The 21,644-nt window shown below is 43.1% G+C and overlaps 2 protein-coding genes across 3 annotated transcripts in view; both read right to left on the bottom strand.

Moving 5' to 3' along the window:
* LOC114571867 (TBC1 domain family member 12-like) overlaps positions 1-2,956 on the bottom strand; it is a 10,964-nt gene extending 8,008 nt beyond the window's left edge. For both annotated transcript variants that reach the window (XM_028603107.1, XM_028603108.1), the window contains exons 1-4: positions 2,895-2,956; positions 1,968-2,050; positions 1,472-1,589; positions 889-995 (exon numbers count right to left, since the gene is read on the bottom strand). In XM_028603107.1, coding sequence (XP_028458908.1) covers positions 889-995; positions 1,472-1,589; positions 1,968-2,007 — 265 coding nt within the window. In that variant the 5' untranslated portion in view covers positions 2,008-2,050; positions 2,895-2,956. The remainder of the gene's footprint in view (positions 1-888; positions 996-1,471; positions 1,590-1,967; positions 2,051-2,894) is intronic.
* On the bottom strand, positions 2,891-21,644 carry LOC114571789 (uncharacterized). The gene is made up of 3 exons (XM_028602982.1): positions 20,188-21,644; positions 9,129-9,264; positions 2,891-3,064 (listed from the first exon to the last, which is right to left on the bottom strand). The coding sequence occupies exons 1-3, from the start codon at positions 21,642-21,644 to the stop codon at positions 2,891-2,893; spliced, it is 1,767 nt and encodes a 588-aa protein (XP_028458783.1).

The raw sequence follows: 21,644 nt of genomic DNA, 5'->3' as shown, positions 1-21,644 counted from the left end.
CAGGCGCGTTTGGACCTTGGAGCATTGCTGTTATGATGTACCGTAATATTTTTATTTGTAATCTTCTGCATGTGTGTGTGCTGCTGTGTGTCCCTGTGTGTGTAACAAGCATAGTGTGCACGCTGTGCACGAGCCTAGGAGCATTTCACTAATGCTCTGTTAAAATAACAATGAAATGCTGCGTTATTGACTTTAGACCAGGTTTTTGTTGGTCAATGGCGCGATCACTTCCCGCTGCCTCAAGATAGCAATACTCCCAGAATGCACCTGATCACACCTCCCTGTAAGACCAGCACGCCCAGAATTCACCTGAACACACCTCCCTGTAAGACCAGCACGCCCAGAATGCACCTGAACACACCTCCCTGCAAGACCAGCACGCCCAGAATGCACCTGAACACACCTCCCTGCAAGACCAGCACACCCATGGACGCACAGATGGGCGCAGGTGCATTTGCTATTTAAACGAGATTCCTAGTCCACTAACACTCATATGGTTTTGTCGACTAATCAATTAGTTGATTTAATCACGTAAAAGCACCACTTGTGTCAGAGAGATGTGCTCAAAGGTTTTTTGGAAATAAGTCATTCAGCGTGATGTTTTTCATGCTGAGTGCATAAAAAAAAACTGACCAATCAACTTAAGAAATCTTAGCTGCAAAACGACTCAGAGGGGGGCAGCCGGCTTTTTCATAATAAACTCCATCACAACACAAAACCTTCTTTTTGCAACGGCCAAATAAAGTAATTCAAGCATTTAGCATTGTTTAGTCTGCGCATGGGCTTGGCTGAACGTGAGAACAATTTATTTAAAGTGTATGTGTGTGTGTGTGTGTGTGTGTGTGTGTGTGTGTGTGTGTGTGTGTGTGTGTGTGTGTCAGTTTGTACCTGGTGTGATGTTGAGCTCATTGCCGATGGCGAGGCTCCACACTTTTCCTCGGACACTGGGAGGAAGTCCCTGCCACCAGAGATCCCTGACCCGCCTCGTTCCCTTCCTATGCACGCACGCACGCACGCGCACACACACACACACACACACAAACACACAGAGACACACACACACAAACACACAGAGACACACACACGGACACACGGACACACACGGACACACACCACACACACACACACACACACACACACACACACACACACACACCACACACACACACACAAAATGAGCTAATTAAACATGTCAGGTTTCCGCCACCATTATAAGGTTGAGGAGCAGCACCTAAACCCAGTGAAGGTAATTAAAAGACTTTTCTCAGATCTAATGATTGGAGTTTAATTTCATTAGCAAGTTTGGTCTTTAAGCTTTTTCAGTGTTATTTAATTATTATCTGCTCTAGCTTTTTCAACGTTCTAGACACCGATATGGTGATAATAACGGTCCAAAGTGATGTGAAAAAGAGACGCAAAACCACCACAAAGAGACACAAACTGACTACAAAGAGACCCCCAAATGACGTACATGGAGTCCCAGTGGGGCAGGATCTCGTTGTTCCAGACGACCATGGCGTTGGAGATGCTGTCCTCCTGTCGGTGCCGCTCCTTCATCTGACGCTTCTTCCTCTGGGCTTCCTTCATCTCTGAGGGAGAGAGAGGGAGACAGAGACGGAGAGGGAGTGAGACGGAGAGGGAGTGAGACGGAGAGGGAGTGAGACGGCACTACGTTTTTTTGCTTGCGCTTAAGTCTGTAGAACTGTCTGAGCCAATCAAATCAAAGCACAACCTCAGGCTCGCAAACTAAAATGTGGAAAATTGTCCATGCCAACAAACTCTTTGCTGTTTTTTTGGCAAGTATAGTAAAATGGTAATTTCAGACACTTGCGCCTGTGCTGTGTGTGTGTGTGTGTGTGTGTGTGTGTGTGTGTGTGTGTGTGTGTGTGTGTGTGTGTGTGTATGTGCCTGTGTGTGTGTGTGTGTGTGTGTGTGTGTGTGTGTGTGTGTGTGTGTGTGTGTTTTACCTCTCCTCTTGGCTCCTGCAACCATCTCCTCGTACTCCATTTTGTGTCTCTGAGCTTCCTCCAGAGATTTGGCAGGCAGGTTCCTGAGGGACAGACAATCTGAGAGTCAGACAGGCAATCAGCCACTTGGGCCTCCTGCACACTGCCTGCGTGGCGTGTCCGTTTTTATTTCGGCTCCCATGTTAGCAGGTTAGAGCTGGCACCCACGTCAAAACGCGTGCATGCTAGAAATAGGACCAACGCCTATTTTTCACGCAACACGCAAGCATATTGGAAGAGTTTCCAGGAAAAGATCTTTTAGTTCCAGAAGCAGAACTAATCTCTGTGTAAGTTAACACGTCTGACAATGCATGTAACATGAGCATTCACATACACAGGCCATGCAGGTTTATTAAGTATACTTCTATTTATATATTATATTTATTACGTTTATTGTGGTTCTAAGATGTCGTAAAAGGGCCACCATACCATAAGCTCCTTTGATTCAGGCAACAACGGGACTTCTGGCGCCACCGTTCCATTGTCACCCCACTAAAGGTAAGACCATATCCCAACAATTGAGTTTTTTGAGCAGTAGAGCTGCATGGGGACTGAAAATCTTCAATAAAACTAAAATAAAAAATAAAATGCTAACATAATAATAATAATAATAATAATGTAACTAATAATAACAAGATCCGTGTTTGTTTGCACTTCATTTAAAGCCATCTGATCAGCTCACGTTCTTGCTTCAGTTAGTATCAATTAAAAATAAAACTTAACGAGTGATAGATGATATTTTAGCTTCGTCTGTCTGTGTGTGTGTCCATGGTTGCGTTTTGTGTGTGCATGTCTGTGTCCTTTTGTGTGTGTGTGTCCTTGTGTGTGAGCATGTGTGTGTGTGTGTGTGTGTGTGTGTGTATATATATATATATGACTGGTACTCACGCTGGCCGGTCCTCCAGGATGAGAGCCGTGGTGGAAAGCGGCTCAAACTCCAGGTTCTTCCTCCTGTCCCTTTTGTTTAAATTGGTTTGGCAGCTTAAGTGTGACGGGGAGCTGAGGACACTGTATATATGGGACACATCGCAGTCCGTCTCCTGCTCCTCCGGGGGACACTAAACAAAGACGCACACTGTTACAGACAGCGGAGATCCTTCCTCTAGAAGGACAGGTTTCTTTAATCCATCTGTCTGTTCCAGGGTTCCCACATTTTCACGGACAACATTTCAAAACCGTTCAATGATCTGATGCCGTTTCTATCGGCCAGTAGAGAGTAGCGGGACGCGATTCGATTGGATATCGATTTTCAGGCACAGGATTCGATTCAAAAATCAAATTTCGATTCAAAAACGATTCACACTAACAAACAATTCACAGTATGTAAATGTAGTTACTTTTCCCATGTGATTCCAGTAGACATACAATTAAAAAAATAAATATATATATAAAAAATTTTTTTATTAAAAACATTTAATTGATTTTTGAAATTCTATGAATTGATTTGAATCGGTAGAGCTTGAATCACAATTCGAATATGAATTATTTTTTTTTTGCACGCTCCTATTAGAGAGCCATTAAATATTAAATGCACACTTACCGGGCATTATTCAAACATATCAGATTTAAACTCTATTCAACCATTATGTCAGCTAGCTGGCACAAACGAAGGGAGAGACGTACGTGGTAGGACAAGAGCTACAGAAAATAAGCTTGTGTGGTTTTCCACGGAAGATGACGGAAACAATTAATTTCATTAAACAACAAAATTCTATAACCTTTCACAAACTTTCAAGGAAGTTACTAATTCTGTGACTTTTCCAGGCCTGGGAAATTCAATTTTGAAGTTTTCAAATTTTCCTGTGTAAGAACAGAACAGCCTCTAAAAGGATCTTGTAGGGAGGTTAATTTTTTGCCAACTGCGGTTTCCAAGTTCAAGAGTGAACTTTCAATCTGGACTTTTAAGCCAACATGGATGAAAACTGTGTAAAGAACTCAATTTTTCTAAATTATAAACACATACAATTCCACGACAAGTGGGGAAAACTTCAACTGCAGATGTGTATTGTGGGATGCGCAGCTACTAATGGACACTGGGATAAGAGGTTTGTGTGCAAGAGTTAGGGTTAACTAACCCAACCATCAGGGTTAACTAACCCTAACCCCTAACCCCAAGATGGAAAACAGTTAAAAATATGTATTTAAAGTATCTTGTGTTAAACTTTGTTATTATACAGTTACTGTCATCTTTGTTAACACTGTTCTACTATAAAATATGTTTACTTAGACTTTCTTTGTCACAAAATCTTTGTTTTGTGCGATGTAAATACAAAAAATAGTTAAAGTTGTGTCATACCAAACAACAATCTACAAACATCTAAACAACAGGCCCACACACACACACACACACACACACACACACACACACAGTTCGGCACAAAGAGAAGCATTGGTTTGATAGAGGAAAAGCTCTGCACAAACTCTGAATAAATCTCCGCCTGTGTGTGTGTGTGTGTGTGTGTGTGTGTGTGTGTGTGTGTGTGTGTGTGTGTGTGTGTGTGTGTCTGTCGTTTACGATTGCATGTGTGCATGTCCGTGTGGCCTATCTCAGCTGCTTAATGAATGCCAATGTGTGTGTCCGTGTCAGTGTGTACTTGAATATATTTGAGGTCTAACGGTCGAAAAACCAAACGCACAATAAACGGTCCATTCACAGGAGCGGGGCCAGCTGTGTGTCAACAACACAACGAGCCTTTTATACGCCGATTTCTGAGCGTCGCCATCACCAGCAGAGGGAGACAAAGTTCACGTTTTGACTCCGAAGATGGAAAAACTCAACTGGTGCTGCTTTGGCATCATTCTCACTGAGGCGAAAGTCATGTATGTGTCAAATCATGTGACTGAGGCAGTCAGTCATTCAAGTGACTCAACTGCATTGTGAAAGCTGATCTGTATCATCCACAGAGGTTTTACAGTGAACATCTGCAACATTTGAACAGTTTAGGACATCTCCTTCTAAAAGGTGCACTCAACAGAATGTTGCATTGCAAGCTGCAGCACAACGTTTTATTCATACTTTGCACGTGAGGTCACAACTACTGGCTGGCGGGCAAGATTATCATTCTATAACGTATATTTGTTGTGTGAATTGAGTGAATTTGCTCAAGAATCAATGTGTTGGCTGAAAGCCTAATTTGAAATTTAGCGACCGGTGTCAGCAAGAGTGGTTAAAACGAGACAGAGAAGAAGAGGCGTTGCAACAATGTTTACAAATATACATCGTAACGCTGGCGCCACAGATTATGCAGACTGCTACGATTGAGACACACACGCACACACACACACACACACACACACACACACACACACACACACACACACACACACACACACACACACACACACACACACAGTTAAAATCATATGCTGGACGCTTTATTAGTCTTTCTTCATGGTTTAGTTAATGATCGGACTATAATAAGACCACGTCGGTTATGTAATCGCTGACAACCGGGACAATTTCATATTGGTTGGTGTAAACCGGGATATTTTAGCCTCCCGACACAACTTTTGTCGGGACTCGGGACTGTCCCGGTCAAACCGGGAGGTCAGGTCTAGCCTAGTGTTGGCAGAAGGTTTTAAAAAAAAAAAAAAGAATTATCAAGCTGTCATTCGCCGGCAGGCAGGTTGTACGGATTCAGAGGAAGACTTCATCACATGACAGAACAGTGCAGCAAACGTTAGCAAGCTAGCTAACTAACTAACTAGTAACACTCACCTTTGCTTTGATTATGAAGATATTCCTGTTTTTCACCTCCCATATGACAGCGTTGTTAACCCATCCACTCTTGAAAAAAAGATAGCTATCTTTTGTAGGCTTTCATTTTTTGTGCAGTGTAAAGTGACGGATTCTCTATAAGATAGATGTAAATATCTCCAAACTCCAAGTCTGGTATAGAGACTTGGCCAGCTTCAAAGCAATGAAAACATCAGCGGGTGCTGTGTATGGATCACAAGTTCCGAGTGACATATGGTCTAAATAGTTGATGGATTGTAGTATTGGAAATCTGCAAGGCTGCAATTCCCGTGACTGGCCACTGTTCAGCACCATTCTATCGGCGTTTCTTGCCCGCCAGGTACCCATGGTAATGACGTCACTGCAAAGTATGAATTGAGTTTCGCCTCTTGTTACCTCTATACTGTTTGATGCACCGCTCGAAAAATACACATCACTTGGTAGCGTTGCATTTCTCCCCCGACTCATTATCTGGTTGACAACATGATATGGGACTACTAGCCAGTCAGAAGCAGAGTATGAGGGCGTGCCCTGACAGTAGCTAGGTAAGGACTACTAGCCAGTCAGAAGCAGAGTATGAGGGCGTGCCCTGACAGTACCTAGGTAAGGACTACTAGCCAGTCAGAAGCAGAGTATGAGGGTGTGCCCTGACAGTACCTAGGTAAGGACTACTAGCCAGTCAGAAGCAGAGTATGAGGGCGTGCCATGCTAGCAGCTAGGTGAGCATTATAACATGTGTTCCAAAGTGACCACGTTGGTCTCTGAAGTAAAGGCTGGACTACAATAGAGCTGTTTGGAGCAGTTGGTGAACAGTGTTTTCTGTTGGAGATGGTAAGTCCCTTTGGGGGGGACTTTGGGCTTTTTCACTTTGTAAACCTATAATGTACACAAAAAAAGATATATAACACAATAAAGTAAAGTGGAAAAGCCAAAAAGCATAATATGAGCACTTTAAGTGTACTCAGTTCTTCCTTTCCTGCTGCTTTCAGTGTAAAATTCAACAAATTGCTTGTTGAATTAAGAACTTATTATTATTTCCAATGTTCTTTTATTGCACAAACTGAACACTGAACTGAACACAAAAGGCAACAATAAAAAAGAACGCCAGTTACACTCTTAGGAAATCCCTGAGTGCAATATCGCAGAGTGTCTTTAGAGTGAATTATATAGACGTTAGCAGAGAAGTCACATTAAGATACAAAAGTGAGTAAACTGCAGAAATTCATTTTAAAAGAAATACGCAGAGCTCTACGCAGAGCTCTCACGCAGACTCGCACGCAGAGCTCACGCCGGCGCTCGACGCGACGGTGGTTACAATAGGGTTAGAGACTCACGTAATTAATCGAAATGTAATCGTGATTATGGTTTTGGCTCCCAACGATCACAAAAACAGAATAATCGAGGAAAACAGTTATTGAGCTCATTAAGTTTTTTGCAAGTAAACTCTTATTTTCTCGTTTTCTGAATGAAAAAATAAACTTTAAATAGGAATAGTAAGGCAAATTTCACTGTTGATTTATTTAACTTTTTTAAGTTCAATAATTACAACATCTTTCCAGACGTCAATGAGTAATCGTGTTAAATTATCGTGATTTCAATATTGACTGAAATAATCGTGATTATAATTTTTTCCATAATTAAGCAGCCCTAGGTTACATTTCTGGAGATGTCCACATCAGTTCATGGCGTAGTGTCCATAACTACGTGTACCTACAGCGTAGATTCAACGCATAACTAGAAGTCAATTTAGGATGATCATTTTGGCAGTAATCCCCGTTTGTCCCTCAGAGCCTCTGAGCTATTTCCTGCGTTGCTGCACAAACTGAATTCAAAGGAAATTGTCAAAGCCAGCCCTCCCACTCTTTCTTCTCCTTCTTTTTCTCCTCTACAGTTTTGTATCTGACGTGTCAACCAACTATAGTCCAAACCGCATATGGCCGGCTCCTTTCCTGATGAGTCATCTGACTCTGGCTGCCATCATGTGAGCAGAGCGAGCGCAGAGGCCAACGCTTGTCAGAGGCGGTTTGCTGTTAATTCTTAGTCTCCTCTGCCCTCACACTGCAGACAGTAAGGTCAGACATCTACCCCGCGGCTGGAATAGGGAAAGTAGGGGACGTCCTGTCGACTTCAGCAAGGCTACTTCAGCATGATGGGATTGTGCCAAGAAGAGCTCCATCTTCCATGTCTGGAAGCAGCTGTGTCCCACACATGCCCGATATGAAAATCAATCCTCACCTAATTAAATTCAACCAGAAACCATGAACCAGAGACCACAAACACACACACATACACTCACATACACACACACACACAGTAAATCCATTTTACAGTCTCTTCAATGCACCATGTTGTGGGTAAACAGATGCAGGCTAACAGCATTAGCCTCTGAAAGGCTCTGGAGCATCAAGCCAACCAATCCAACCCCTCACAGGGTTGATAACATGCTCGGTTTCTAGGCTTTAAAAAAAGGAACACGCCGACTTATTGGGACTTTAGCTTATTCAGGTAACCCCCAGAGTTAGAGAAGTCCATACACACCCTTCTCATCTCCGTGTGTGTCGTAACTCTGTCTGACGCACCCACCGCTACCCTAGCTTAGCCCAGATCCTGGAGATAACCGGCTCCATCTAGCCTAGCTTAGCACAGATCCTGGAGATAACCGGCTCCATCTAGCCTAGCTTAGCACAGATCCTGGAGATAACCGGCTCCATTTAGCCCACTGCTCAGAATAAGTGACAAAATAACGCCAACATATTCCTATTTACATGTTGTGATTTGTATAGTCAAAGCGTGTACAAATAACAAGGTCACATGACACACAGCCGTCTTCTAACCGCATACATACTGGGGACTATATTCTCAGAAGGCGAAGCACTGCTACTTCTGCTACTCCTCACCTCAGGCGCTGCGAGCAAATCACTCCGCCCAAGTAGCAGAAGTAGCAGTGCTTCGCCATCTGAGAATATAGTTCCCAGTATGTATACGGTTAGAAGATGGCTGTATCATGTGACCTTGTTGTGACACACGGAGATGAGAAGGGTGTGTATGGACTTATCTAACTCTGGGGGATACGGTGAATAAGCTAAAGTCCCAATAAGTCGCTGTGTTCCTTTAACTTCAGAAATGCAATGCAGCGTCTGGATTTTTATCTTCAACCGTGTATAAAAACATCACTCAATGCCACGCATGCTCAACATGCTCATTTTTCTGTTTCTGATAATTCAACCAGAAGAGTTTCAAATCCACCCAAAACTTGAAAGGGCAACATTGAAGCAGAAAAAAAAAAAAATGTTCTCCTCCTTAATTCACATTTGCACCGACTGGCCTTCACAGCCTGAACGTGTTTCCACCCAGGACAAGATGACGCGGGTGTTTAAAGAGCCAACCTGCTGTGTGGGTAATGTGGAGTCGGGGTCTGCAGTTGGATCGTCCTCTCTGGCTGTGGTCTTGCCAAACAGACGCCACCCTGTTGCATTGTGGGACGACGCCTTGGGCTCTTTGGGTTTCCTAGAAAACAGGCTCCTGAAAAAAGAGACACAGACACAATAGGTTTTATTATTATTCCTGCCGTCCTGAACTTTAACAAAACAACATTCTTACACTGAGAGAGAGAATTGGACTCCTGACTCAGAACTACAATATCTTCTTTTTACGATGTTTTTGTAGATTTCTTTTCCAGCTCTTATTGATGTTTTCGCTGCATTTCTGTTTTCCGAATTCTTTTCAGGGGCAGGACAGTCTCCAAATTACATATACAGTGCTAAGCATAAGGGAATACACCCATGCTAAAGTTGACAAAAAAATAATCATCTTTTGAAAATTGATCTTAATGCCTCAATTAAAAAAAATAGGAAAAATCCGACCTTTAAGGACAATGTGAATGAATGATGTATTGTAAATAAATAAATGTTTTTCCTTAAAATACAGGGGGCATAAGTCAGTTCACCCCTATCTAAACTTTTATGGAGGTTTTATGTCGGTTAGCCTAATAGCTGGTTTGATTTGCATTAAGAGATGACCTTATGGAAAGTACCCCATGCCAATCTCTAGGTATGGTGAAGGGTATGTGATGATATTTTAATTCCAAAGACCAAGGGAACTTTATCAGGTAGTATCCTGGATCCATGAAATAACTGGCCTTTAAAAATAAAAATCTGCCTACCTCTATGGTAATTTAACATAGGGGTGCGTATGCTTATGCCCCCTGTATTATAAGTAAGAACATTTATTTATTTACAATACATTATTCATTCACAAAGAAAATTGGTGTCCTTAAAGGTTGGATTTTTCCTAATTTTTTTAATTGAGGCATTAAAATCAATTTCCAAAAGATGATTTTGTTAGTCAACTTTAGCAATGGATCTATTCACTTATGCTGAGCACTGTATATACGGTTTCCCTCTTGCGATTAACTTCTGTAAATGTTCCTTTCTTACAAACTCCCATTCTGTGAATATATTGTCATTATCAGAGCACTTCATTACCATCCAAGTGGCCTCTGAAATGTAACGTCCTTGATTGTCAGACGCAAAAGCTGCGGAAAAATAACTCACTTCCTCAAAAACAAATAGAGAGTGAAGACGTAATGTAGTGAATTAATCCCCCATCGTCATTCTAACCACAGTCGTGCAGCTGCAGCAGTTTTTTTAAGATGCTGGAGGGAAAGAAAAGCTGCCAGATCAACAGTTTGCTGGTCAGCTGGCGGGAAGAGAAAAGAGGGAAGGAGGGAGAGAGAAGTGAACCCACACAGACACAGACACAGACACACACACACACACACACACACACACACACGGTCACACGAACACACACACACACACAAACAAACACACACACACACACACACACACACACACACACACACACACAGAAACAAACACACACACACACACACACACACGGACACACAGAAACAAACACACACAAACACACACACACACACACAGACGAGAACACACACACACAGAAACGAACACACAGACACACACACACACAGACACACAGAAACAAACACACACGAACACACACACACACATACACAAGTACACACACACACATAAACAAACACACAGACACACACACACAAGGACACACACACACGGACACACACACAAGGACACACACACGGACGGGACACACACACACACACACACAGCCAAGTAAATATTATTCCTCCTCTCTCTGCAGGCTCAACTTGTATTCACTCTGAAGTGGTTGTGTGAGTTTTCAGTCAAGTGCTTTTTTAAAAACCCAAAATTGGACCAGTTAATATCACAATTTAGTTTAGCGAATTTATTTCTATATGAATATGCCAAATAATTTTGTTTTAGTGTTTACTTGTGGGCAGGTTTCTAGTGCCGCAACTAACGATTACTTTTATTGTCGAATGGCGATTAATCCATTAGTTGTTCCCAAAAGGCGTCCTCAAACGTCTCATTTCGTCCCCAACTCAAAGTTTACGGTCGGACAGAGGAGAGAAGACACTAGAACAATATTCACATTTAACAAGCTGGAATGGAAAGAATGATGACTTCTTTAATACAAAAAAATATTATTAAAACGGATTACAGTTGACAACTAATCAATTAATCAAATAATAACAACTTAATAATTGTCGCCTTTTTTCTTACAAGCTTGCACTTTTTTAATGCCACAATTTTTAGTTTTGCGTACATATGTGGACACAATATTAATTTGGAAAGTAGATGAATGCAGCGATAAAATAAGCACAATATTTCCGTGCGAGATGTACTGGAACTGTACAGCGCAGCACTGTTACAGTTGTTGTGCAACAAAGTGAAACGACACGTCAGAAATAGAAAAGAGGAAGTTATTTTCTCAACTTTCTGCCTATCCAGTCGGGTATGACCAACCGGAGGGAGCTGCTCTTTGTATAAACACAGTCCTACTCTACGTTAAGGGGGAACTATGCAGGGTTTTTTAGATTAATTTACCTTAATTTACAGCTTCGGAGTCAGTCTATGGAAGCAATATTGTGGAAAGGGGGGGCGTTGAGGTGCGTTCGGGGGGCGTTTGTTTTAAGGCGAGTTATACCAAAGGTTCACAACAATACGAGTTTACACTACTTGCAAAAACTGGTGGTCTGCAACATTAAAACCTGCCGGTTTACACCACTGCGACAGTGGACAGTTTCTCTTCTTCTCTTTAGAGTGTCTTTATATTAGGCTTTGTGAGGTGCAGCTCCGTGCTGCCTTCATGGGAACGGGACGTCAGAGCATCATCTTATATAAAGTCCGTACTGCTGCGTTATGAATCGGTCTCGTCGTGAACATTATAGTCTGTATTAAATGTTAACATTATCGATCTTTTGATAACAATAGTAACAACAATAACAGGACTAATAACAACAATAATAATTATCTTAACAATAATAGGACCTAATCACTAATATTTGATGTGGGCCCCATATTTGATGTAATATATATGATTTGGGGGTCCCAAAAAGGTTGAGAACCACTGGACTAATTTGGCGTTTTTCCATTCCATGGTACCTGCTCGACTTGCCTCGACCTCGTTGTTGCCAAAAGACACATTTCCTTTCAAATTAAGCTGGAGGCAAAAAAAAAAAAAAAAAAAAAAAAAAAAAAACACAGCTGGCTGAACTATTTCACGTTACCTTTTGGTATCACCTCAGCCTGTTTGGAAAATCGACTGAGGCGGTACTAAAAAAAAAGCAGGTTAGCAGGGACCGGGTAATTTCTTTCCGTAATGGAAAACCAAAAAAGGCGAGTAGAGTCCAGCAGGTACCATGTAGTGGAAAAGCGCCAATTGATTTGTCAACAAATTGTTGCAGCTGTAGTGGGAAGCAAAAAAAAAAAAAAAAAAAAAAAAAAAAAAGGGAGAGAAATCTGAAAAACACAGAGTGTTGAACAGTGAACCTGCTACAGTATCAGCCAGACCAATGTGGAGAAATGCTCAAATAATACAGTAAATAGATGTCTCACCCAGAAGACAAAAAAGAAAAACGCTCACAGCGTTAGTAGATCCGATGCAACAGGTCATAGTCCCAGCAGGGGAAAACTAAAACCCAACGTTTCCCTTTGTGCCGGGAACATCAAGCGGCTCCTGGGATCAGAAGCAGCCTTGTTTCCCGGCGCTGTCAGAAACCTGGAGCTGCTCATTTAAAATGGAAGAGGCCACCGGTGCTCTGGTTACGTTCAGCAAAGCAATAAAAAACGATGCTGTAAAGATGTAATGTGTTAGACACGGTGTGAGCGTGTGTGTGTGTGATAGGATCTAACCTCATTTCCCAAGTGGAGCGCACAGGCTGTGTGTGTGTGTGTGTGTAAATAATTAACCACGGAGGTGATTACAGCTAATTTAATTCCCAAGCACGAAGCGTGTGTGCGTGTGTGTGTGTGTGTGTGCGTGTGTGTAAAATTAATGGAAATGGAACTAAACATAATTAGGGAGGACAAACCAGAAACCGGTTGTTGTCAAAACATTTGGAAAGAGACGTTGCTGGTGGGGTTCAAACATTTTTATTTTCTCAGACTCATCTCATGAAGTGGCGTAGGTATGATACGCCAATTCGTATGCCATTATTGGCGAGCTATCAAGATGCATATGCGCTTTTGTCATGTTTCCTAAACTCAACCGGTTCTTCTTTTCCTAAACCCAACCCGTCTGCTGTATAAGGCGCTCAAAATGCGTACAGATAACACGCCACTTGGCTTCAGAAAGTGGCGTGCATGTTTACGTCCGCTGTATACAGCGTAGACATCCACGCGGATAGCTCAAAATGCGTCCAGATACCAGATAATAGAAAGTGGGCGTGTATGTTTACGCAAAGTCATGAAGTCACGTTGATTTTCTGGCCATTAAGATCCCGACATCGATCTTTTAACATACGACTTTTCAACGTGGATGTATATAACCCAACACAGTCAGTTCTAAATGTAAACATTAACCTTGTGAATTATAAGATGATAATATTTCAGGGTTGCTTCTCATTTGTACAATTTAAAGCGGAGGTTCTACATCTTTTATATCCAAAGCTAAACTGGTATTGTATGTGAAATGTCCCTCACCTAACTGATGTCAAATCGGACATATATAATTGATTCGCGACCATGTGAAATGGAATCAAATCGATTCAGGAATTCTTTGCCGACACCGAGCCCTACTCTCCCACACACACACACACAGTGCCAAAATGCAATTCTCTTCTTTTTGTTGGTCTTGTCTATAGTTGTAGTGTCTAAGTTGTATAAACATGTATTATCTTCTATCACATGATGCAGTCTTTGTAGACTGTAGTCTTTTTCATGTCCCTCACCTGTCTTGTGCTGCTAAATATGTAAATAAATAGCACTACAGGTAAGAGGAAAGAGGTGTATTTTTGATTGATTGAGGGGTGAACTGCCCCTTTAAGACCTTGAGTCCTAAACTCTGAGAAATGTTAATGCAACAAGAGACAAACGCTGGGAGTGAAAAAAGGGGAACGTTTCGGGAAACGGCTTCAGGCCGATAGCTGGGAGTTGAAATAAAGCAGCAGATTGTATTTGGCTGTCTCTGCCACTGACCCTCAGCGCTGTGCAGCAGACCTTTTCCAGCAGGGCTCCCTGCCGCTCTCCTCTCCGCCTGTCTGGATTTCCTCTGAGACGCCGTGACCTCCGAGCCAGCTGCTGAGGCTCCAAACGGAGATTTGATAAACAGAAATGTTGCTGCGCCCGCCAATCACACGGGATTTCACTGCTGCGGTAATCAAATAGAAAGAATTCTCCGTATTCTCTTTTCACTTCCTCGTACGTCTTTCTCAGGAATGCTGTCAGGGTGCAGTTCCACTCACTTCTCTGTCCATAACTTGTAATGTTGGCAAGCAAATATTTACATTGTTCTCCAGAGTTTGAACTCTAAGTGGCACGGGATGAAGACGTCAACTCAAGTCAATCTCATTCAAAACTGAAGTCTTTCTTAGAGCACACAATATGACACAAGATATAAAAAACTACTTAAAGACAACTCTGACGCAGACAAACTTTTCCATCTTTCAGCTGTAAAACGTGCAGTATCTAAAATAGTTTTGCAATTTAACGTAAGCCTCATTAACGCTGTGTTAACCTGTGTTGTGGTAGCATGACAAAAAGAATGACATTCACAATGTACTTCAATATTCAGTCTGATTAAATGTTAGCCGTGTTCAGGAGGCAGCGATTGTTATTTCGCTCATTAATAGCGCAATTTTCAATCGACACAAAAGCTGCGGCGGTTAAACTAAACGTTGAAGAGTTATGTCGATTCAAGAGTTGTTATTCCTGTACGTCGGCTTACAACATCCTGTTACAGCTGTGCCTTTAAACGAGCCTTCTGTACAGCTGTGAGGTTAACAACTACACTAGGTAGAAATATATAGGTAGTGCCGTTACAGTCATAGACTGTAAATATGAATGGACAAAGCATCCGGTTTGCTGAAGTGCTGCAAATGCGGAAGTGCCTTAAACCTGCAGTCTATCTGAATTCCAACAGGGGGCGACACGTGCGGTTGCTAAAGGAGTTTGGTTTCTGTAGAAGACTATGAGAAAGTGATCCACTTCTCACTTGATTTATTACCTCAGTAAACATTTTCATAATGAGTTTATGGTCTCAGTCGCTAGTTTTAAGTCTTCTGCGACACAGAATGGTGTTCACGTTTTGAATTATGGTCTCGTTGATTTTAAAATTTTAAAGCAGGTGGTGTTTTAGGGCGTGGCTATGATGTGATTGCCAGTGAAAGTGTGTAATGTAACGTGGCTCCTCCCTCACATCTAAAATCGTCACATCCGCAACCAGGATGGCTGTACCCGTAACGGCAAATTCAACGACTCATAGCAGATCTCCACAGACCAATGGCTGACGTCAAACACACGCGCTGTCCGTTAATATTATACAGTCTATGGTTACGGTCATTCCCCGGCTGCAATGGCGGCGCAGATCATCCGAGAGCAAAGATGCAAAAGACCCAGAAATGCCGACCAATCAGAGCAGACTAGGCTATTTCGGGAGACAGATGCTAAAATGGAGCATTTTAAACAGAGGGTGAATACAGGTTATTCAGACAGACAGTATGATAAAAAACAATGTGTTTCTTGAACATTAATGCATGTAAACATTTTCTAGTAGAAGCCTAGTAATGAGCATGATATGGGAGCTTAGAAATTCTATTAACTTTTTATAATGTCATTTTTTGAGCCAAAAATCTAGCATGTAAGTGTTTTTTTTTCTGGGCTTCTTGTGGTCATGTTTGCTAAGACAGCGTTCTAGTGTTTGGCCCGGATGTACACACAGTAGCAGAGACGTGGCTGTAAAAAGAGCCGGAACTCTCCCTCCCTCCTAAGGTTTAAAACAAAAAGCCAGCTATCAGCCGATCTGCCTGCCGCTTCCATCTCGACAAACCTGCTCGACTCTTTTCTGATTTCTCTGAAAAGGCTCCGTGTGCGTCGGTCTGAATCTGCTACACCTCAAACTGGTTTATGGCCCGCTATGTTAATCAACCAATCAGGGGGTCATCTCCCATTCCCATCTGTTCTTAATGTATTTATTTTCTAGTTTGTTTTAGGATAACCTATTGTTTGGGGAAATCAAATATAAGAATAATGGGTAATACGTCAACATTTCCAGTTCATTCCCATAATTTCCTAGCCTGACGTGGTCCTACTCAGATTCTAGTCTACCCGACCTCGAATTTTGTGGGCGGGGCTAAGTTTGGCTGGCATTCAGGCTAATAATTTCCCATTAGTTCCCATAATTTCCATTAATTCCCATGAAAGTTTCCAAATTGGAATGTTTCCAAAATTCCCCAGCTTAACTTTCCATGGAAAGTTTCCAGAAATTTACCAGAAAACTTCTGCCCTTTTGCAACCCTAAGTGTAGATAGGGGTGTAAATCCCACGTTTTATCACAAAACAATACGATATAGTGATTCTTTGGACAATGATAAGATATTTGCTGATATCTTAAAGTCTCTAAAATACGATTTAACAATGTTATTACTAAGTTTTTAATGAAAATAGTAAATATAAAGTGGGAATCTAAAAAAAGGGGGGCATCTTACAGAAGATATTCATCGATATTTCCACTTTGCGTCAATAATATTGGATCGTGGATCACTGAATCGATATATCGATATCCAGATCTATGTATCGTTACGTCCCTAAGTGCAGATGGAGCCTGAGATAACGCAAACGTGTTCACGCCTGACAGGGGCAGGGCTACATCTCTGCTGCTGCAGCTCGGCGGAGGTTAAACGGAGTGACTACTCGGCCTTGGAAATAGAAAGCAGAGGGAGCAGTGAATGTGGGCTAAAGGCCTGAGGAAAGAGGCTGCGATGAGTCAATGCTCACTGAGCCCTGCTGTATCACTTAGTGCACACACACTCAACTGGGGCACGATTAGCATGCAAGTCGCATGCCATTACACAGCTATAGGCCACAGAGAGAGGCTATGAAAAGAAGCTAATGTGTGTCAAATGGTCAAGTTGCCCGGGCGGCTAACATCCTCTTTAATCCCTCTATGAGAACAGATATGAATATTAAAAAGGTCCCATGACATTGTGCTCTTTGAATGCTTTTATATAGGCCTTAGTGGTCCCCTAATACTGTATCTGAAGTCTCTTTTATATAGACCTTAGTGGTCCCCTAATACTGTATCTGAAGTCTCTTTTATATAGACCTTAGTGGTCCCCTAATACTGTATCTGAAGTCTCTTTTATATAGGCCTTAGTGGTCCCCTAATACTGTATCTGAAGTCTCTTTTATATAGACCCTAGTGGTCCCCTAATACTGTATCTGAAGTCTTTTTCCAAAATTCAGCCTTGGTGCAGAATTACAGCCACTAGAGCCAGTCCCACAATGAGCTTTCCTTAGTATGTGCCATTTCTGTGTCTGTAGCTATTGAGGAGGAGAGAGGGGGGGGCAAGGTGGAGGAGGGGGTGGGGGGTGTGGCCTTGACCAACTGCCACTTTGCTCGTTTGAAAGCCATGATGTCTCTCTCTCTCTCATGGGTGGGCCAAATTCTCTGGGCGGGCAAAGCAGAGAAAGGGGAGGTAACCTTGCTCTTTATGACCTCATAAGGAGAAGATTCCTGATTGGCCCATCTGAGCTTTCATTTTCTCAAAGGCAGAGCAGGATACCCAGGGCTCGGTTTACACCTATCACCATTTCTAGCCACTGGGGGGCCATAGGCAGGCTGGGGGAACGCATATTAATGTTAAAAAACCTCATAAAAGTGACATTTTTAAATATGGAATTAACCCATAGTATCTCTACCTTCTCTTGTCGGAGACTTAGAAAACAAGAAATATTGCTGTGGAAGCAAAGTTTTGCAGGTTCATGTTGAGAAAAAAAGGACAGTGCATGAAGTAATCTGATTATTCCCAATTTAAAACAGATAAACAGATGTTAAAGTGAACTCAGTTCTGCTGCTTTCAGTATTCTGCTAAAACACAACTAATCATTGTGGAATCTAAATAAATACAAGTAAATCATTTACAACGTTCTTTTTTTGAACATATTTAACATTATACTAAATATAAATGGCACCACAAAAAAGGTACAGTTACATTTTAATGCAGTTTTCTATTGATATTGTCTTTCAGCTAAATAAAAAAATCTCTTTTGTGTCATTGCAATGTGTCGCAGCCTTTCGCGATGTGTATATTGCGCCAGTTGATATTGCGATGACGATTAAAAAAAACGATATATTGTGCAGCCCTAATTCATGTTGGGGAAAAAAAGGGAACAGTGCATGAAGTAATCTCATTATTCCCCATTCTGGATATGAGAGACTTGTTTCCATTTCTGGTGTAAGGGATAAGAAAGGACATGATAATCAGTTAGCTCTCTTAGCTGCTAAACAACTGTCAAACAACATATATAAACAGCTGAAGGTATTCATGATCGCAAAAAGCTTCTGATGAGAACAAAATCAACAAACCATAGAGAACAAAAACGATGAGAGTAAGTAGTGGTTGTTAATCAGTGCTTTTCATCCATTGGTGTTCAACACAACACTGAAACTCTGTGCGCACTCAAGTTGGGCTGTATGCATTAGGGAAGTCCAATAAATATTTGTGTTTTTTGCGGTTTGTCTCTGTTTAAGTCTCTTTTCCCGATTGCATTTGATGTGAATACCTGTGTATTCGTAAACGGATGGAAATGGGCTCTGATTGGAGAGTAATGTCACATTTAAATGTTGGCACACTGAATGTTGGCTTACTGGCAATAATCAAATGAAATGACTTAAGTAGCTGCAGACATCTTTCTAAACACAGTTTGGAAGCACAGAAGATTTCAAACAAACAATCGAACCCAAGGGTTTTAAAATGAGATCATTCCCACCGCTGCTTCTGCCTCCCAGTAGTGAATGTTACTCTTTAAAATGCAGGTATCTACACTGTCGTGGAGGTCATTTATCAAACAACATACAAACACAGTCATGGTCTGGGTATGAAGCTGCGTTTAACTGGAACAGGAAATCCCCAGCGCTTGTAAACGTCTCTCTCCCTTTTTCCAAATCAGCTAAAACCTCCATCTCTTCTCTACGTAACCGGAAAAAAAGATTTTTTAATGAGGAAAGCAGGTGTGTACTACAGTCAGTCTGGTAGCCTATGTGGAATAAGTTCAAATATTACCATTTTCATTGTGATCTCTTTTCTATTTGGACAGTGCGCAACACTGACCAAAACAAGGAACAGTTAAACCACAAATATCTCCAAATAAATTCAATTTGTCACGTTAGCAAAAGCTGTCAAGTTGCTTAACAAAAATGCCAGATCCTTATTACAACTCGGGGCCTGTGTGTTTAATGACGTCTGGACCAGATGGAGGTTTTTTGTGGTGGCTAGTTGAGATGGGAGCTGGAAATACAAGGCCGAAAAAAGGCTTAAATTCTTCCAGTTTGAGCTCGAGGTAACTTAACCCTACCCCGTGCTTCAGTTTGATTGTTTACATCCCTGTTTATGGGGAAATACATCAAGCGGCAGAATATGAGGGATGCTGCACGGTGGCAGTGATCGCAGGGACAAGGAGTCCCACAACAATAAGATATTTGATATAAAAAGGTGTGTAGTTTTTCCAGTTGAATGCATGAGCAGTCTAAAGAGCATGAGGACAGGTCCTCAAAGGGTCAAATAAATCAGGTACGGAGAGTATGTTTGGGTTAAAGTTGTGGTTGTTTGCTCTGCAGGCAGTCGTAGCTTTGGGGCTTTCCTAATATGTACCACATCAGTGAACTGCGTGTTGACGTGTGTGTGTGTGTGTGTGTGTGTGTGTGTGTGAGAGAGAAAGAGAGAGAGAGAGATGTGTGTGTGTGTGTGTGTGTGTGTGTGTGTGTGTGTGTGTGTGTGTGTGTGTGTGTGTGTGTGTGTGTGTGTGTGAGAGAGAGAGAGAGAGAGAGAGAGAGAGAGAGAGAGAGAGAGAGAGAGAGAGAGCGCACACTTCAGTTTACCTGGTGAAGAAATCAGCGAGGCCGAACCTCTTTGGCATCAGCTTGGTGTCCGAGCTGTGGGTCTGTTCGCTCCGGTCCGGCAGATGGTCCGGTGCGCTCTGCCTGCGACCCGCTTCCAAAACGTTCCGAAAGTCCTCCTCGTCTCCAAAATAAAACCCCCCATCCCCGTCGGGAGTCAACGGGGTGGCATCACAGCTGAGGGACACCACAAGGTTGGGGTTAGTCCTTAAACTTGACGGCCTGACGGGTAAACTGAGCTCACTGAACTCCTCCTCATCATCATCGTCATCCCTGATGTTGGGTTCAGAGAGCGGGCTGTCGCCGTTCACGTTGGAGAGGGTTGCGTGCGTGCGGGGTGAGGGGAGTTTGGCACTTGATCCCGAGGTGGGGGAGTCCTCGGATGGGACCGGGGCGGAGAGATGGAGCTCTGCCGCATGTGGCGCATTCTCCCCCGGGCACTGAGAGAACAATGTCCCGCTGAAGTCGCTTTGGCTCCTCAGATAAAATCCCGACCCGGCCCCGTTTTCCTGCTTTGCCTCCAGGTCGAAATGTATGTCTGAGTTGTTTTCGGGGGAATAGTCTGAGTCGGGCCAGTCACATGTTGCTCTGGCGGCGGTCACGATGTGTAAACCACCGTTGGCAACTCTCACTTCCTCGCAGTCCACGTCGCATAAACCGAGTCTCTGGCCCAGAAGCCCCGGACTGGAAAACACGGTCTGTTTACAGAAAGCGATATCCGCTCCGGGACCGCAGTACTCCGGCCTGTCAACATCCCCGTTGGGCATGTTTACATCTGGACAGTGGGGGGCCGCGGCGGGGCATGCGCAGTTCCGCTGGTGCTTCCCCGTGAATGGCAGCCGATCAAGGGGGAGAGAAGTCCCGGTGCAGCCATCGCTGGTCGTCTCTTCTCCCGGAATAACTTCGTCGGAATCCGGGGTTTCCACTTCGCTTTCCCCTGCAGGGTGCTGCTGCATCTCCGCTGAAACCGGACCCCCGAGCACAGCTGGACAGGAAGCCACTGTAGTCCCTGCGAGGCCGAGCCCTCCTCCTCCTCCTCCTCCTCCTCCTCCTCCTTCTCCTCCTCCCAGTCCGACCACCGCCGGCTCCTCCTGACCGAATGACTCAGTAAATCCGTTCAGGTCGCCGCAAACCCCCGAAATAACACAGCTGCCAGTCAACTGCCCGGGGAGATACTCCTCCTCCGCCGCGACCAAATCCAGGATTATCTCCCGGTTTTGCGGGGGCGGCTGCACCGTTGCGTCTCTGTTTACATTCCTCCCGTTACCGGTCACGTATGTATGACCCTTCCCAGCTTCCTCCTGACCCTCGCTGACACCGGATAGCAGCGCTGTGCTGCTGGGGTCTTTGAACGCAATGTAAGCTGTATTACCTCCTTGCTCTTCGTTCTCGTTCAAGTCAACGGCAGACGAACCTCCGTTCTCTTTCGTCGTTTCCAT

Source organism: Perca flavescens, chromosome 17 (assembly GCF_004354835.1).
Source record: "Perca flavescens isolate YP-PL-M2 chromosome 17, PFLA_1.0, whole genome shotgun sequence".
In the NCBI taxonomy this organism is placed as follows: domain Eukaryota; kingdom Metazoa; phylum Chordata; class Actinopteri; order Perciformes; family Percidae; genus Perca; species Perca flavescens.
The sequence above is the reverse complement of the archived record's forward strand: the minus strand, read 5'-3'. Positions and strand labels throughout refer to the sequence as shown.

Coding starts and splice junctions, on each gene's coding strand:
- LOC114571789 (XM_028602982.1), bottom strand. CDS start 21,644: ATGGAAACGACGAAAGAGAACGGAGGTTCGTCTGCCGTTGACTTGAAC. Junction 9,265..20,187: donor CTCGCTGATTTCTTCACCAG/GTAAACTGAAGT, acceptor CTCTTTTTTCAG/GAGCCTGTTTTCTAGGAAAC. Junction 3,065..9,128: donor CCACATTACCCACACAGCAG/GTTGGCTCTTTA, acceptor GTCTTTGTTTAG/TGTCCCCCGGAGGAGCAGGA.